Source organism: Microcaecilia unicolor, chromosome 4 (assembly GCF_901765095.1).
Source record: "Microcaecilia unicolor chromosome 4, aMicUni1.1, whole genome shotgun sequence".
Classification (NCBI taxonomy): Eukaryota; Metazoa; Chordata; class Amphibia; order Gymnophiona; family Siphonopidae; genus Microcaecilia; species Microcaecilia unicolor.
In genome coordinates, this window is record NC_044034.1 from 202,143,593 (window position 1) to 202,163,305 (window position 19,713).

Below are 19,713 nucleotides of genomic sequence, written 5' to 3' on the forward strand. Positions count from 1 at the left end.
GTGTGACCACCACCTGCTGAGATAGAGAACATACTGGGGAGTTTCCGGCAGCACATGACCACATATAGGGAGGCAAAATGATTGCTCTCTATCTCCACCTGCTGGTAGATGGACACAACCCACCAGTCTATGGATTGATCAGCATGATATGGAATCTCTTACAGTTCTTTGAAGGGGTGAACAAACACATAGATAAGCCGGTCGATATGGTGTATCTGGATTTTGAAAAGGCATTTGACAAAGTACTTCATGAAAGATTCCAGAGAAAACTGGAGAGTCGTGGGATAGGAGGTAGTGTTCTATTGCGGGTTAAAAACTGGTTAACAGATAGAAAACACAGAGTAGGGTTAAATGGTCAGTATTCTAAATGGAGAAGGGTAGATAGTGGGTGTTACCAGGGGTCTATGCTGGGACTATTGCTTTTTAACATATTTATAAATGATCTAGAGATGGGAGTGTCAGCATTGATGTCAGGATTGCTGGATGTCAGGATTATGAAACCAGCTTCTGATAACTCCCCCCTCCCTCTGGAAGTCTAGGACGGCAGATGGACCAAATGCTGCCCAGCTGCCTGCTAGCCCTTTTGTTTCTCAATTACCCCTAATTAACATACCTTTTGTCCTCTGGGCATCTGGGAGCAGGGCTCTCTGAGAACAAGGAAAGCCAGACAGAGAGGCTCCAAAACTAGAGACTTCAAAGAGTAGAACCTGTGAAAATGCTCACCTTCCTTACATCAGGAAATTAAACTGGAGGAAAGAGCTGATTAAAACAAGTGTCCAGCTCCAAGGTAGTACACCCTATGTGAGCCAGTGGGTGAATACAAAAGTTTGGCAGTCAGAGTGCAGGAGGATGAATTGTACCAACAGGAGCTGTCCCTCTCTTTAAATTGATGAGGTTCACACTGGAAAGGGAGTCCGCTGGCACAGGCTAGGGTCCATTGGTTTGAATGATGTCCAGTCATTGTCCAGGGACTGCGCCCATGCGAGATGGTCCAAAGGATACATTATCACATTATTAACTTGCACACTAATATTAACAATGGTAAATAATTGTATGTTGTCCTGACCATGGGATCAAAGTACAGATAGAGCATCCTTGTTGTGAACAGATTGGAACACTAACCGTCCACCAATCAAGGTGAGCTATAGCAAATTCCAGTAATTTGGTGCTAGCCATCTAAACAAGAGATGGTGGCCAGTGGCCTAACAGACGTACAGAATTTCTTTTAAGATAGTAATAAGCTCGATCTGTATCTGATCACAGGCCATAGCCCATGAAATATTCTTTCCTAACCTGTATTCTTCATGTGCTAAAGTCACAATTTTCTGTTCTATAATGGGTGATATAAGAGCAAAGGTATCTACAATTACATTAGATAGTTTAGCTGAAGCCTCATTAATATGTTGTGAGGTAAACCCTTCAGAAGCATGTTGGGCTGTGGATCCCATCTTATTCCAGAGCACCTCTATATCAATTGTATTAAGGGCTTCCAGTGCAGTACCTGTGCCCCCTAAAACGGTGTCCTGACGGAGTAGCTAGTGAGGTAATTAAATTTGCTGATGAGACAGTTATTCAAACTAATAAAGATGTAATTAAAACTCTAATGAATACACTCCTCTTGTTATCTTAATTAGAATAATGACTATAAATGAAGAGCTGTGCTGGGGTGGGTAGGAGCTGGGGAGGTGGGTGGGAATGAGAACTGAAGTAGGCCCTAATGTGCCTTCGAAAGCATCTCTGTTAATGCTGTGGCAAGTTTTAAAAGGGTATGGAAACTAGCTAAGAACGTTTTTGTTTTTTTAATTCTGTGTTTATCAATATCCTACAATTCCTCTTTCAAACTCAATCTTTAAGTTACCAAGCACAGAGCAAAATAATGTCATTTACTAGAGAAAATGTCCTCTTCTCTCAGAAATCAAATAGGAGGTTAATCCAGCTTTGGTTAAAGGTAAAGCAAGATCAAAGCATAACATATCTGAATACAGATTCCTGAATTCCAGGAAAAAAGAAAATTATATGGAAAACTAGAACCGTGCTAATCTATTTATGCCACCACCATGACTTAACCATCTAAAGCAATGGTTCTCAACCAGGGTGTCTGACATGCTAGTGTCATGAGGTGTGTCATAAGTTTGACAGACAGCAAGCCTGTACTTTCCTTAACCACATGTGCCAGTAGGCTGAGGAGAGTCAGAGCAGGAAACAAGGTACTTGAACTCCCCATAAACTACTCAATAGTTTGGTCTCTCTCCCCCCCCCCCCCCCCCCACATGCACTGATCACTGTTTGCTACCAACCCAAGCTGGAAATGTTGCAGGTCTGCTAATCCCCTCCCTTCCACCAGCAACTAGCACCACTGCATCCTGAACCTCCTTGTGCTTCCACCAAACCAGGCTGTAAGTGCTGCATCCTGCTTCCTCCAGTCCTGCTAGCCTGGTCCAGTAATGTGGACTTCTGCTCCCTCCCCTGTGGCCACAATAACTGCTGCCAGACAGGCTCTAAAATAGAGATCTTGCTTCTTCTCTGTGACCATGATTATTGGCCACTGCTGGCTGAGGAGGAGGCCTGACAATGTTCCCACCTCTTTGGACGCTGTCTCCTTCTAACAGCTCATACTGTAGGGTTTGGTGTGTCACGCATATGAATAGTTTCTCAGGTGTGTCACTAGAGAAGAAAGGTTGAGAACCCCTGATCTAAAGCCTTGTTCTTTACTCCCAGTCCGAAAGTCACCAATAGGTAGGTTTTCAGGATACCCTTAATGGATGTGCATGAGAGATTTATATACAAATCACATACAGTGGGGGAAATAAGTATTTGATCCCTTGCTGATTTTGTAAGTTTGCCCACTGACAAAGACATGAGCAGCCCATAATTGAAGGGTAGGTTATTGGTAACAGTGAGAGATAGCACATCACAAATTAAATCCGGAAAATCACATTGTGGAAAGTATATGAATTTATTTGCATTCTGCAGAGGGAAATAAGTATTTAATCCCTCTGGCAAACAAGACCTAATACTTGGTGGCAAAACCCTTGTTGGCAAGCACAGCGGTCAGACGTCTTCTGTAGTTGATGATGAGGTTTGCACACATGTCAGGAGGAATTTTGGTCCACTCCTCTTTGCAGATCATCTCTAAATCATTAAGAGTTCTGGGCTGTCGCTTGGCAACTCGCAGCTTCAGCTCCCTCCATAAGTTTTCAATGGGATTAAGGTCTGGTGACTGGCTAGGCCACTCCATGACCCTAATGTGCTTCTTCCTGAGCCACTCCTTTGTTGCCTTGGCTGTATGTTTTGGGTCATTGTCGTGCTGGAAGACCCAGCCACGACCCATTTTTAAGGCCCTGGCGGAGGGAAGGAGGTTGTCACTCAGAATTGTACGGTACATGGCCCCATCCATTCTCCCATTGATGCGGTGAAGTAGTCCTGTGCCCTTAGCAGGAAACACCCCCAAACATAACATTTCCACCTCCATGCTTGACAGTGGGGACGGTGTTCTTTGGGTCATAGGCAGCATTCTCTTCCTCCAAACACGGCGAGTTGAGTTCATGCCAAAGAGCTCAATTTTTGTCTCATCTGACCACAGCACCTTCTCCCAATCACTCTCGGCATCATCCAGGTGTTCACTGGCAACTTCAGACGGGCCGTCACATGTGCCTTCCGGAGCAGGGGGACCTTGCGGGCACTGCAGGATTGCAATCCGTTATGTCGTAATGTGTTACCAATGGTTTTCGTGGTGACAGTGGTCCCAGCTGCCTTGAGATCATTGACAAGTTCCCCCCTTGTAGTTGTAGGCTGATTTCTAACCTTCCTCATGATCAAGGATACCCCACGAGGTGAGATTTTGCGTGGAGCCCCCAGATCTTTGTCGATTGACAGTCATTTTGTACTTCTTCCATTTTCTTACTATGGCACCAACAGTTGTCTCCTTCTCGCCCAGCGTCTTACTGATGGTTTTGTAGCCCATTCCAGCCTTGTGCAGGTGTATGATCTTGTCCCTGACATCCTTAGACAGCTCCTTGCTCTTGGCCATTTTGTAGAGGTAAGAGTCTGACTGATTCACTGAGTCTGTGGACAGGTGTCTTTCATACAGGTGACCATTGCTGACAGCTGTCTGTCATGCAGGTAACGAGTTGATTTGGAGCATCTACCTGGTCTGTAGGGGCCAGATCTCTTACTGGTTGGTGGGGGATCAAATACTTATTTCCCTCTGCAGAATGCAAATAAATTCATATACTTTCCACAATGTGATTTTCCGGATTTAATTTGTGATGTGCTATCTGTCACTGTTACCAATAACCTACCCTTCAATTATGGGCTGCTCATGTCTTTGTCAGTGGGCAAACTTACAAAATCAGCAAGGGATCAAATACTTATTTCCCCCACTGTATTTATGCAGGATATTCTGAAAGCCTGACCTGCTGGCTGCCTTAAGGACTGAGTGAATACCTCTAGCCTAAAGCATGCAAGCACACTGTACTCAAAGCCTTATTTCCATAAATCAAATGAAGGATTCAGGTTGTCTGATGCTCTTGGCACTTTGCAGTGCATATTACATTTTCTTTTGATATATGTAAATGAGTTAAATAGCAAACTGGTTTATGTTTGCACACAGAGTATTATGGCTATATGAATTAATGAAAAGGCAACAGGAACAAGCAGCCAGCTGGATTTATCTAGTGATGAAATATTTCACAAAGCCTTGTTTGTAAGAAAAATAGGTTTTTGAAAACACTGAGGAACAGGGGTATTGAAGAGAGATCAAAATATCTAACTTTTCAAGTCTTTGAATTAACTTGCATTATTCCATAAATAACCGTTTACTTCTGCTAAAATATTAATTTGCCTATCATGTTTGACTTTTACAAAATTCCATGTATATTGGTAGGGATTAAAAAAGAAGTAAATAACATGTATTTCATCTTAAAATGATAGGGATCAAAACATTTACAGAATAAAGTACTCAATTTTCAATTGTGAGTAACCTATTTATAAATAATAACAAAGACTATGGCCTACTGCTTAAAATGCATGCACAAAACAAAAAAAAAGAAAGAAAAAAGGGATGCAACGGATGTGTTTGCAAAACTTGTGAATATTAATTGCAAATAACCTGAAAAACCCAGGTCGTATGCATTAAAGACAACCTTCCTTAAAAATCTTTTTTTTTTTAACACTATTTTTTTATTTCAAGTAAACATCTCTATAGAACAGTATTCAATATCAGATGACAATACAAACTTAATCCGCTATAATTCTTCTATTACAAATTATTTTTAAATTACACATGTGAAACAGATCTTATCCCTCCCCCCCCTCCAGCATTGGAGGTATGGTAAGTTTTGTTTGACATTCTCATAAGCTTGCCAAATTTTGTGATAGATATGCAGCTGACCTTTCCTCACCGTCGTCAGTTTAGACATCATATGTAAATAGTCAACTCTAGCCAACACCTCCTTAATGGTGGGCATTGTCGTCCTCTTCCAGGCCTTCGTCAATGCCATTTTTGCTGCAACCAAAAACTGGATCGCCAATTTATGGCCATATTTCTTGCTGCCTGGAGTGTAATAAGCATGTTTCTGCCTGACGTGGGTATTCCACTTGTACAGTCTTTTTCACTAATTCAATGATTTGTGACCAGTATATCTGAGCTTTTGGGCATTCCCACCAGATGTGAAGAAATGTGCCACACCCTCCGCAATCTCTCCAACAGTCTGCTGAGACTCGAGGGTAGATCTTATGCAACCTCTCCGGTGTGTAATACCACCAATATAATATTTTATATCCATTTTCGATTGTGGCTTGGGCGATGGAGGGCTTTAGCAACTGCCTATAGCTAACCTCCCACCATTCCGGGGAAAATCTCTTCTGCAGGGCCCCTTCCCATTTCTCGGTATAGTGGTCTTGTGGTGTAGTGAGGAGTTGCAGTGCTTTATAAAGCCGTGTAATACTACCTTTTTTACCTCCTCCTCTCATAGCCCTTTCGAGCCTTGTTTCTGAGAGTTCTAACTCATCCTTCGCCCTTCGTATGATGTAATTCCTTAAACAACGATAGTACACTAAATCCCTACTTTCCAGCTCATACTCTTCTTGTAGTGTTTCGAAAGATTTTATGTCCCCATTTTGCCACACTTGGTCTAGTTTATATAGTCCTTTGAGCGCCCACTGTTGGTAAGTTTTTTCTGACTCGCCTAATGGGAACCCCGGGGCTCCTCTGATTGCCATTTGCAAAAAATACCTCCTTTCCGGGAAGATCTTTTTACGCAACTGTAACCAAGTGCGCAACAAGTGTCCTACTCCCATGGGGGTTCTATGCTGTGCTCCCATTATTTCTTTTTCTGATTTCCATAATATATCTCCCAGGAAATGAGTGCTCAGCCATGCCCGTTCCCAGTGTAGCCATTTCTTTGTACTCATCGGGTCTCATTCCACTAGTATACGCAACTGAGCTGCCTGATAGTAGAGGTAAAAATTGGGTACTCCCATCCCTCCTTGAGCTGGTGCTTGAAACATCACTGTCCTGCGTACCCTAGGTGAACGTTTGTTCCAAATGTACGCAAACACTTTTCTATTCAGGCGTTGGAAAAAGGTGCGAGGGATCGGCACTGGTATAGCCATAAACATATATAAAAAGCTTAGGCAATAGCATCATTTTTATGGCATGAACTCTTCCCAGCCATGATAGATTCAAGCCCTCCCATCTGTCCAGTTCTGCAAATAATTCTTTTACTTTCTGTGGGTAGTTTGCCTGGTAGATCTGATCTATTTTCGGGGTAATCATCACTCCCTCTAAACCTATCTGTTTCAGAACTTCGAAAAGGAACGGCCACTCCACGCGGTCAAATGCCTTCTCGGCATCTACCGAGAAGAGGATCACCGATGACGACGGGTCCTCCTCAGTGTATTGGACTACATGTAGTAGACTCCTAATATTATCAAAAGTCTGTCTCCCGGCTATAAAACCCGCTTGATCTTCACGTATGAGCCGAGGCAAAAGCCCCTGAATCCTACAAGCTAAGATTTTAGTAAAGATTTTATAATCTATATTTAGTTGTGAGATTGGCCTATAGGACCCGCAGTGAGAAGCATCCTTACCCGGTTTTAGGATAAGTATTACCTCCGCAACTCTCCAGGAGTACGGGAGTTCTACTAGGGTTTCAAAGGAGTTTATCGCTTTTAACAATATTGGAGCTAGCCACTTGCTGAATAATTTGTAGAATCGCGCGGGGAACCCGTCTAACCATGGAGCCTTGTTAGTAGGGAGGTCTTCTATTGTTTCAGTTATCTCCTCCAGAGTTATAGCCTGCAATAACCTCTTTAGTTCTTTCCCTGTGAGTTTCGGTAGTGTCGTCTCCTGCACGTAACTTTTTATATCCTGAGGGGTTGTGGCCTGCTCTGATTGATATAGCTGCTCATAGAATTGGCTAAAGATTTCCTGAATTTGTTCTCTGTATGTAAAGCGGACGCCGGCCTGATCATTAATGCCAGAGATCCAGTTTCGTTGTGCCCGTTTCTTAAGTTTATGTGCTAGAAGTCTACTGGCCCTGTTTCCAAATTCAAAATGTTCTTGTTGTGCCCGTTGGAGCTGGACAGTGATCTCCGCCAACTGCAGTTCGTTTAGTTGTAGTCGGACCTGCTGCAAATCCTGTTGTACTGTACTATTAGTTGGATCTATTTTATGATCTTTCTCCAGTCTATCTAGTGTTTTGCGTAATACTAATTCTTGTGCCTTTCGTTTATTATACAGGTGTGCCTGTAATGCTATTAACTTGCCACGCAATACTGCCTTTAGTCCCTCCCAGAGACTAGTAGGTCGGACCTCCTCGGTGTCATTAATCTGGATATACTCCATTATATATTGTTCTATTTGTATGATAGCTTGGAGATCTAGAAGGAGAGCTTCATTTAGCCTCCAATATTTACGCTTTTTCTTCTCACCCCTGATCTTCAGTGACAAGGCCACTATTGAATGGTCCAACCAACTACAGGGCAGTATGTCCACATTTCCTAGGGTCCCGCTAATTTCTCCATCGCCCAGCCAAAAGTCAATCCTAGAATACGACTTTACTGAGGTGCATAATAAGTATAGTCTTTTTCAACCCCGTGTTGGGCCCTCCAAAGGTCCCACAATCCCCATCGATCTATCCAGGCTTTTAATGCTAGCCTATCACTCTTCGCATACTTCACCGCACCGCCGGAGTTATCGACGCGCGGATCTATAGTTAAATTGAAATCTCCTCCCACCAAGAGTTGGCCTTTGGCATGTTTTTGAATAATCTTCTCCAAGGCCTCGAAAAATATCTTGTGTCCCTCATTTGGGGCATAAACATTTATCATAGTATAATATATATCCTGTATTGATGCTATTATGTCCTTCACCACATGATATAACCCATGCATATTTACCTGAGAGAGCCACAAGTACTCCTCTTTTTTTTTTTACCATCTGAACTGGAAGCGCAATAGATCCAAGGATATCGCTTATGTCGCATCAAATGTTCGTGATTGCGCTTCAAGTGCGTCTCCTGAAGGAAGACTACGTCTGCCCCCAAGCGAAGCACTTCACCAAATACCTGTTTTCGTTTTTGAGGGGTATTAAAGCCCCTAACATTCACAGTTATATATTTGCATTCCATCTATACATATTATAAATGCCCTTAATATGCTGCCAACTCCAATTACTGAAAAGCCCCCCCCCCTCCGATCTCTTCCCACCTCCCCTTGCTCCCTGTAACCCCCCATTCTTAACACTTGTCCCCTATAAATCCAACTTTTAATCCCCCTATTTTAAATTCCCCCCCCCCCCCCAACCCTGCAACCATTGCACCTCTTCCCTATGGAACTGGTGCTTCATAGGAGGAAGTGTAGTCTTGTCCATCATACACAAAAATCGAACATTAACCCTCAAAGTTCTGCATATATTCCAGTCTTGTCTCTTAACATTACCAGCACAGACTTCATGACGGCCCTTCATCGGTCCATTTGCACAGCCCGTTACCGATACCGCCTGTTCTGGTCTGTCGTCGTCTCTTCAGGAGAGGCGGGTTGCTGACTGTTGGCGTTCAAGTCTCTTGCGGCCCACTCTTTGCCATTTTGAGTGGGATCGTTGTCCCACTGACGACCTCTGGGTCTCGGGTCCTGAAGGTCTGACCGCTGATTCTCCCTCTGGAACTATCGCCCGAGCCTCCGCTAACGACTTAACTTGGTGTTGTTGGCCGTCCTTATAAAAGACCAGCGCAAATGGGTGTCTCCATCGGTATCGCAGGCCCATCTCTCTTAGTTTAGCTGTTACAGGCTTAAGTTCTGCTCGACGCTTTAGTGTCGCTGCTGCGAGGTCCTGGTAAATTTCCACATGATATGTATCCCATTTAAAGACGTCTTTCTGTCGTGCCGCTTTCATTCTTTCTTTTAATTTAAAGTCACGAAAGCAGGCGATGATATCCGTCGGGAGGTTATTTCTAGCGGGCCCCAGTGCTCGATGCGCACGTTCCAGTATCACCTGGTCCGGCGTTATCGGGGGTCCTTCAGTCGAGAGTAGGGAGCTATTTGTTGCAACCAACCGCTTCTGCATCCTGATAGGTGGGTGTATCGGCAGACCACGAACCTCAGATTGCAGTGTCGGCTGCGATTCTCCAAGTCTTCGAGCTGACCATCAATTCGCTGCTGCCCGATTTGCAGATCTGTAATTCTTCTATCCATCACCCCCCATATCTTCTGTATGGTCGTCCAATCTGTTCTCTGCTCCTCTACCCTGCGGCCGATTCCTGCTATCTCACCCGTAGTTCAGCCCCCAGGGTCTCCAGCTTCTTCGTACCGCTTTGATACTCGTGCGCATCCTTCAGCCCATGAGCGGAGCTCCGGAAAGCTCCTCTCACGTCCTCAGCCGGGTCCTGTGTCTGGAACATATCTGCGCCCGATTGCTCTGCAAAAATCTCCGGCATGTTGGGGCCTTCTTCCTCCATGTCCGCCATGTGCTTTTGTGGACTGCTACTGGTGAATGCATATTGGGAGAGATTTGGCGGTTCTCCGCATTTCTGCATCCCCTCGCTCGGTTCCGGTGAGCTTCTGCGCGCTTTTTCACTCTTTTTTAGTTTAGCCGAGACTGCCAGCAATGGAGGATATTTGCTAATTTCACTTCGGGACCATCGGAGCGTGGCTCTTAAGCGGTCATTACCTCCGATGACGTCACTTCCTCCACCTTCCTTAAAAATCTGACTGCATATTCTAACAAGTACTTCTATATGTTATTGTAATCTCAGTATGAAGTGCAAAGAGAAAAGTGTTTCATCTTATTTCTTCATGTCGTTTTTATAAATACATGTTTTAAGGCAATTTTCTTAAGGAGGTATGTGCAATCTCCCCCACCTTCCAAAAATGAAGCCAGCTTCCGGCAAATCTCCAACACTCCTGATCACAATCTAAACCCCTTCTTAAGAACCCAACACACTCCTGATTCTATCGACCCCCCCCAGCAACTAGGCAATTTATCACTCCAAACCTCCCACTGAAGAGGCAGCTGACACCCTTTGGCACTTACCGGGGGGGGGGGGGGGGGGGGGGGGGTGGAGGGGGAGATAATCTGTGGTAGTGTCTAGACAGGAGAAATCCTCCGCAGTGGCGTACCTAGGGTAGTTGACACCCGGGGCCGGTCATTTTTTAACACCCCCCTCCAAAATCCAGTACTAGCCATACCAAGAATACAAACACTCAGGACCTATAGAGCAATTCACCATACCATAAGCAGTCATTTCTATGAGTCACACATGGAAAATAAATCTTAAACACTACAGTGAGCACTAGAACATCAATTCACCTATTGTAAAACGAAACCAGGACAGATAGTACAGATCGTCAATCCTGCACAGTCAATGCCAACTGAAAGTCATGTCTTTTCACAAACACAGATACACCCTAATCCACTATAGAACAAGTAATCATAAACTTTCTATTTAGGCAAAAATTAACTGAACCCCCAAGATGCCAGACTCTACATACAATGCAACACCACAGAAACCGAAAATGTCCCCTAGTACTGTGCAAAATATAAAGGCAGCAGATGTAATTTGGAAAAAAAACTAACAAATACCAATCACCACTTTACAAATTAACAAATAGAATAAAACAAAAATAGAAAATAAAATACCATTTTATTGGACTAATACATTTAGCTGTCAGAGGCCAAAACCTTCTTCCTCAGGTCCATACAGTACAGTGTGTTACAGTGTCCTAACCGACCTGAGGAAGGGGGTTTTGTTCTCCGAAAGTTAGTCAAAATGTATTAAAATTAGTCCAATAAAAGATTACCTTATTTACATGTCTATTATAAACATTTATTACCACAGCTACAATACTACTTTATCCTAAAGCAAAAAAACAAAAATATATATTTTATTACAGTTTGTTGTCTCTGGTTTCTGTTTCATCATCTTCTTTTCACTGTCTTCCTTCCATCCAGCATCTGTCTTTGTTCTTTCTCTGCCATCCAGTGTCTGCCCTCTCTGCTGTCCCCTCCATCCAATGTCTGCCCTCTCTCCCTGCCCCTTCCATTCACTGTCTGCCCTCTCTCTCCCCCTTCCATTCACTTTCTGCCCTCCCTCTCTCCCCCCCCATCCATCCAAGGTCTGCCCTCCCTCACCCCCCCATCCATTAAGGGTCTGCCCTCCCTCTCCCCCCATCCATCCATCCATCGTCTGTCTCCTCTCTCTCTCTGCCCCTTTTTCAGTCCCCTGTTCCAGCCCTCTTATCCCACCTGCCCCTAGTTCTAGCCCCCAGCCCACATCTCCCACTTGCTCCCCCTTTTCAGCCCCACTATCCCACCAGTCCGCAGTTTCAGCCCCAGCCCTTTTTCTCTCACCAGTCCCGAGCTTCAGCCCCAGCCACTTCTCCCTGTCCCCTTTTCAGCCCCAGTCCCCCCAGCTTCAGCCTCTGCCCCTTTTCAGCCCCCAGTTCCAGCCCCCTTCATCCACATGCCTTGCATTAGGGACCCCTTTTCAGCCCCAGACCCATTTTCCCACTAGCCCAGGCATGGCTCCCATTTTCTCGCATGGCCCCTTCCCCCCCCCCCCCTTCTCCCCACCCGTTCCCTTCTCCCATCTGAGATCCCCCTCCCCACCCCAGTCCCCTTCTCCCCTCTTCTCCATAAGACCCCCCTCCCCACGTCCCCTTCTCCCATCTGAGACCCCCCTCCCACGTCCCCTTCTCCCATCTGAGACCCCCACCCCTTCTCCCCAGCCCAGGTCCCTTCTCCCCTCTTCTCCCATCTGAGACCCCCTCCCCACGTCCCCTTCTCCCATCTGAGATGCCCAGTCCCCTTCTCCCCTCTTCTCCCATCTGAGACCCCCCTCCTCCCCAAGTCTCCTTCTCCCATCTGAGACCCCCACCCCCTTCTCCCCTCTTTCTCCCATCTGAGACACCCCTCCCCACGTCCTCTTCTCCCATCTGAGGCCCCCCTCTCAAGTCCCTTCTCCCATCTGAAACCCCCCTCGCCCATCTAAGCCCCCCCCCCCCCAATTCGACCCACCTACCACCTTCGACGACAGCCCTCGTCTCCTGCCTCCATCCGGGGCTTTTAAAACAATTCTGAAAAGCAGCATGGCAGGCAGCGCTTCGTGTCTGCCCTGCCTGCTTGTAAAAGAAAGCGCCGGCAAACCTCCTCATCGACGTCATGACGTCGCGTCGGGTGTTCCCTCACTGGGTCCCGCCCCCGCGAGGGCGGGACCCAGTGAGGGAAGACCCAACGCAACGTCATGACGTCGATGAGGAGGTTTGCCGGCGCTTTCTTTTACAAGCAGGCAGGGCAGACACGAAGCGCTGCCTGCCATGCTGCTTTTCAGATTTTTTTTAAAGGCACAGGATGGAGAGGAGACGAGGGCTGACTGCAGTCAGCAGCGGAGCACCCCCCCCACCCACTGACACCCGGGGCGGACCGCCCCCACCGCCCCCCCCCCCTTGGTACGCCACTGATCCTCCGTCACTCCCAGTCCAACTGCACTGAAATATATAAATAGCCATACTGGGGCAGATTGATGGCTTTTCTTCAGCAGTGGCTTCCTTTTTGTCACACTCTCATACAGACCATGTTTTAAGGTAATCTTTAAAGAGTTAACATTCTTCCCAGACTTAGACAAAGACCTCTGCAGTTCTTAGGTATAAGAAGGTTTCTTAACTCAAAACTGATTTTGGAGGGATAACCTCATCAACATAGCATCTTGATGATGTCAAGTTGCTTCCATTTTACAGTAATGGACCTGACAATGCATCAAAGGATTTTCAAATACACATTTTCTTATAGCCTTCCCCAAATCTTGACATAATAGCTATACTGGGTTGAACCAATGGTCCATCTAGCCCAATATCCTGCTTCCAACAGTGGCTGATTAAAGAAACAAGTACATGGCAAAATCCCAAATAGTAGCAAGATTTCATCCTACCAAACCCAGGGACAGCAGTGGCTTTCCCCATTTCTTTCTCAATAGACTATGGACTTTTCCTCCAGGAACTCATACAAACCTTTTTTAAAATCCAGATACGCTAACCGCTGTTACTGCATCCTCTCATAACAAGTTCCAGAGCTTAATTTATTGAGTAAAATATATTTCCTCTTGCTTTAAAATTATTACCATATAACTTCATTGAATATCCCCTAGTCTTATTACATAGATGCAACCTGTACCGTATACCAAGAGTCTTGGAAACAGGTGGCTTTGAAATAGTGTCGCTTGTTTAAGGCTAGCTCGTGCCTGGCAGTTAAAACTGGGAGGGGGGGGGGGGGGGGGGAGACAACTTGAGAATCTGTGTTTTCCCTGTTATTTTGGACTTATATTTCCCATATCATTTCAAATGCACGCATATGCCTGCCGCAAACAATATAACTTTCTAAGAAGGTATAATTGCCCAATTGTTTTCTTTATTACTTAAAACCAACAAAATATATACCTTAGCTGGTATTTCAGTGGAACTTGTTAGGGCCTGTACACTACAGCAACAATAAAAACAAAACTGTTGCATACAACTTACAAGAACAAGAGAAGCAAAGACCTATAGGAAGGATATTAACTTGCAGCACAATGTTGTGGGCAGATACCTTGCAGGTGTGTGAAAGTTTGGGTAAATTCTGTGATCAATGGTCAAAACTGGTTCTATGATTTGTTTTATACAATATTCAAGAAACTGAACACAGTGGCATAGCAATACAATGCTTGTCCTATCCTTTGTTATCTAAAAAGGTGAAGAATGTATCTTACCGAATGAAGAAGCGCCAGATGGTCCAAGTAAGTACTAGTATGATTCCAAGAATCCAGCACTGAGCAACGTAGAAAGGGAGGGGCAACGTTATAGTGTATGGATCGTATTTCATGACAATCAGGAACTCTGTCACCGTGATGGCAGCAACCATCCATGCCTGCTGTCCCAGCTTCTTATGCAAGTTCCTATGAAATTACAAAAAGGTTCTAATTTTAAATACAATACAGATGTATTTAGGTTTAACATCAAGCATTTGACAAAATACAAATACCAAATGTGCGAACTTGTTCCAGCCTGTCAATATTTAAAATTGGAATTTTTACCAACAATTAAGTTGGGACAACAAATGCTGGCCTCTTGGGGAGTTTATTAGACCATCAGCCACTATAGTTTTATAACATTTCTGTCTCTTGGAGTCTGTTAGCATCACAATGAGCTACAGTGATCCTATATAATAATTCTCACCTCCAACGTTCTGAAGCTGCCTGGGACCGTGGATCCCTTGGAGGTGGTGAGCTTCCGTCCGTAGATCAGTGACGTCACAATGACACTGCTGAGAGAATCCAATAGCAAACAGCGACCCAGACAGGGGAAGGAGCAGGGAAACACACGAAGCGTGTTTCCGTACTCCTCCCCTGCCTAGGAATCAGCTGTCAGTGCCCCCCCTCGGCGCATCACCCAAGTCCCTACCCCCCTCAGCGCATCACCAAAACCCCTCCCCCCGATGCATCACCCAAGCCCCTACCCCCCCTTTCTCCACCTCCAGCCACCCATGTCCAGCGACCTCCACTCCCCCTCCTCGGCGCATCACCCAAGACCCTACCCCCCCCCGGGCACATCAATCCCCTCACCACCCGCAACCCCCAATAGTAACCCTGTCCGGCCACCAACCTGAAAAACGCGGCTCCGTAGACAGCCATCTGGCATTGGCTGTCGTCTCTGCAGCCGCTCCTCCTCTCCCCTGCACGTCACTGCCCCTGGAGGAAGACCCCGGAGGAGCGCAGCGACGTCAGAGGGGAGAGGAGGACCGGCTGCAGAGACGACAGCCAATGCCAGATGGCTGTCTATGGAGCCACGTTTTCTAATTTTTTTTTCCGTTTTTCTCTTTTTGTACCAGTCACTGCTGCTCAACAGGAGAAGCAGCAGCGGCTGGACACTGTTACTATTGGGGGTTGCGGGTAGCAAGGAGGTTGATGTGCCTGGGGGGGGGGGGGGGGTAGGGGCTTGGGTGATGCGCCGAGGGGGGGCAGGGGTAGGGGAGGGTCGCTGGACATGGGTGGCTGGAGGGGGAGAAGGGGGGGAATGAGTTATAAATTTAACAATTATTCCTTCTCATTATAATACTTTACTAACAACTGTATGATTACCAACAACACACTAAAAAAAAACCCATTGCTAGCACCCGTTTCCTTCAAAACAGGAAATGGGCCTTTTTTACTAGATTTTAATAAAGTTTTCCTTGTTCTCAGCTGCTCCTATATTCAAAGTAAGGCACTTAACCTTCCATTAGCTCTCCAAAACTGTGGAACCTCCACCGTCTCCAAGAATCTATTAAACATTCCTTAGAGGTGCTTTGTAAGCTGTTCATAAACTTTTTTTTTTAATTAGTGTTGTGTTATCTAGTAATCTTTAGCAGTTCCACTTTTTCCTCATTACTCTCCACATATTGACCCTCAGCACCTCTGAATCTTGGAATGCTCCTCTGGTCTTCCTTCTCTCCCCAGTATACCTGAAAAATTCTCATCACCAGGCTTTATATTATCCTTAGTCTTTTTTTCTTTTCTTCCTGTGTGTGCTTTTGCTATCCTGATTCTTGGTGTCTCTTCAGCCTCATCTGGTATATCGTGTTTTCCGTGGTATTTGTGAACGTACATTAGTAACATAGTAGAGGTGGCAGAAAAGGACCTGCATGGTCCATCCAGTCTGCTCCAAGACAACTCATATGTGTATACCTTACCCTTGAAGTTGTACCTGTCCTTTTCAGGGAACAGACCATATAAGTCTGCCCAGCAGTATTTCCCGCCTCCCAACCACCAGTCCCGCCTCCCATCACCGGCTCTGGTACAGACAGTATAAGTCTGCCCTCCCCTATCCTCGCCTCCCAACCACCAACCCCTCTTCCCCCCACCTGCTCCACCACCCAATTTCAGCTAAGGTTCTGAGGATCCATTCCTTCTGCACAGGATTCCTCTATGCATATCCCACGCATGTTTGAACTCCGTTACCGTTTTCATCTCCACCACCTCCCGTGGGAGGGCATTCCAAGCGTTCCACCACCCTCTCCGTGAAAAATACTTCCTGACATCTTTCCTGAGTCTGCCCCCCCTTCAATCTCATTTCATGTCCTCTCGTTCTACCGCTTTTCCCATCTCCGGAAAAGATTTGTTTGCGGATTAATACCTTTTCAAATATTTGAACGTCTGTATCTATCACCCCTGTTCCTCCTTCCTCCAGGGTGTACATGTTCAGGTCAGCAAGCCTCTCCTCATACGTCTTGGAACGCAAATCCCATACCATCCTTGTAGCTTTTCTTTGCACCGCTTCCATTTTTTTAACATCCTTCGCAAGATACGGCCTCCAAAACTGAACACAATACTCCAGGTGGGGCCCCACCAACGTCTTATACAGGGGCATTAAAACCTCCTTTCTTCTGCTGGTCACCTCCTCTCTATACAGCCTAGCAATCTTCTAGCTACGGCCACCGCCTGTGTCGCACTGTTTCGTCGCCTTCAGGTCCTCAGATACTATCCCCCAAGATCCCTCTCCCCGTTCGTGCCTATCAGACTCTCCCCGCTAACACTACGTCTCCCTTGGATTTCTACTCCCTAAGTGCATCACTTTGCATTTCTTGCATTGAATTTTTAATTGCCAAACGTTAGACCATTCTTCTAGCCTTCTTCAGATCTTTTTTCATGTTTTCCACTCCCTCCGGGGTGTCAACTCTGTTGGAAATCTTGGTGTCATCTGCAAAAGGCAACTTTACCTTGTACCCCTTCGGCAACGTCACACACAAATATATTGAACAGAATCGGCCCCAGCACCGATCCCTGAGGCACTCCACTACTCACCTTTCCCTCCTCCGAGCGAACTCCATTCACCACCACCCTCTGGCGTCTGTCCGTCAACCAGTTCCTAATCCAGATCACCACTTCGGGTCCTATCTTCAGGCCGTCTAGTTTATTTAAGAGCCTCCTGTGGGGAACCGTGTCAAAAGCCTGAAATCTAAGTAGATTATGTCCATAGCACGTCCTTGATTTAATTCTCCTGTCACCCAGTCAAAGAATTCAATGAGATTCGTTTGGCACGATTTCCCTTTGGTGAACCATGTTGTCTCGGATCTTGCAACTTATTGGCTTCCAGGAAATTCACTATCCTTTCCTTCAGCATGGCTTCCATTACTTTTCCAATAACCGAAGTGAGGCTTACTGGCCTGTAGTTTCCAGCGTCTTCCCTATCACCACTTTTGTGAAGAGGGACCACCTCCGCCGTTCTCCAATCCCTTGGAACCTCTCCCGTCTCCAAGGATTTATTAAACAAGTCTTTAAGAGGACCCGCCAGAACCTCTCTGAACTCCCTCAGTATTCTGGGGTGGATCCCATCCGGCCCCATGGCTTTGTCCACCTTAGCTTTCCAAGTTGTGATACACACTCTCTTCCGTGAACGGCGCTCTATCCCACCTCATTCTCAGGTGTACTTTTTGCCAGTCCCTCTCGGTCCTTCCCCAGGGTTTTCTTCAGTGAAAACAGAACAAAGTATCTATTTAGGCAATTGGCTTTTTTCTCACTCATTTTCTACATAGCGTTTTGTTGTATCTTTTAGTCTCACAATTCCCTTTATAAGTCTTTCTCCTTTCACTAATATACCTGAAGAAGTTTTTGTCTCCCCTCCTTACATTTCTAGCCATTTGTCTTTAGCTTGCGCCTTCGCCAGACGTACCTCTCTCTTGGCTTCTTTCAGTTTCATCCGGTATTCCTCCCCGTGCTCCTCCTCTTGAGATTTTCTATATTTCTGGAACGCTAACTCTAATTTTTATTTTCTCAGCCACTTGCTTTGAGAACCATATCGGTTTCCTTTTTCTCTTGCTTTTATTTACTCTCCTTACATAAAGGTCTGTGGCCCTGTTTATTACTTCTTTTAGCCTGGACCACTGTCCTTCCACTTCTCGTATGTCCTCCCAGCCCATCAGCTCCTTCCTCAGGTATTCTCCCATTTTGTTAAAGTCAGCTCGCTTGAAATCCAGGACTTTGAGTTTAGAGTGGCCGCCATCCACATGAGCCGTTACATCAAAACAAACCGTTTGATGGTCACTGTTTCCCAGGTGTGCAGCCACTCAGACATTTGACACACTATCCCCATTTGTGAGCACCAGATCCAACGTGGCTCCCTCCCTCGTGGGTTCTTTCACCATTTCTCTGAGCAGAGCACTTTGGAAAGCATCCACAATCTCTCTACTTCTTTCCGATTTCGCAGACGGAACCTTCCAATCTACATCCGGCAGATTAAAATCTCCCAACAGCACCACCTCTCTTTTCTTCCCCAACTTTTGAATATCAGCTATCAGATCTTTATCTAGTTCTTCCAATTGTGTCGGGGGTCTATAGACAACACCCACGTGGACCAAGGTTCTATCCTCTCTTTTTAAGGTGATCCATATCGCTTCTTCCTTTCCCCAGTTCCCTGTCATTTCAGTTGCTGCGATATCATTTCTCACATACAGCGCTACTCCTCCACCTATACGTCCCTCTCTATCCTTCCTAAAAGATTATAGCCTGGTATGTTTACATCCCATTCATGGAACCATTGAGCCATGTCTCTGTGACTGCAACTATGTCCAAGTCAGCCCTCCAAAATCAGGGTTTGAAGGTCATGAATTTATTGCTTAGACTGCGAGCATTTGTGGTCATTGCTTTCCATGTACATTTCCTAGTATGTGTTTTGGTTTTAGTGATTTGTGAGGGTTTGTTTTTCTCTTTGGGTACCTTCTCATATTTTTGTTCCCCCTTCCTTGCTTTTTCTTTTTTTTCCGCTCAGTTTTTATTTTCTAGGAACATCACAGTGCTGCAGGGAGCAAAGAATTTTGTAGTGGCAACACTTGTGCAGGCGGATGCTTGTGTGTCACATGATGAAGTCTGCCTGAGCCTACTGTGAACCATCTGTTCTTATGTGGTTTTATTCTTTGAGGCAGTGGTGAGAAGTTATGATTCTGCACAGTCCTATAAGTTGCTTTAATTGCATCTAATTCTTGCATTACTTTACAGAGCTCTTGTTTTAAAGTAGATAGGTGAAGACAGATAGGACAAGCTTTAAGTCTCCAGATGATTGGCCTTGAAACTAAAGCATCACAATTATTGCAGAGAATAAAAATCATCCTGATTGGTTGAAATGGGTATGAACAGGTGTACTATGTTGGAGTATCAGCCTGCAAGACTGCCTGTGTATGATTGAGTAAAGTTAATGAGGTTTGGTTTGTCT

General features: G+C 45.5%; 1 protein-coding gene across 1 annotated transcript in view; it reads right to left on the minus strand.

Annotated features, from left to right (window-relative positions):
• The window catches only part of PTDSS2 (phosphatidylserine synthase 2), a 322,237-nt gene that overhangs the window by 22,496 nt on the left and 280,028 nt on the right, over positions 1-19,713 (minus strand). The window contains exon 11 of the mRNA XM_030201130.1: positions 14,241-14,426. Within this exon, the coding sequence (XP_030056990.1) occupies positions 14,241-14,426 (186 nt within the window). The remainder of the gene's footprint in view (positions 1-14,240; positions 14,427-19,713) is intronic.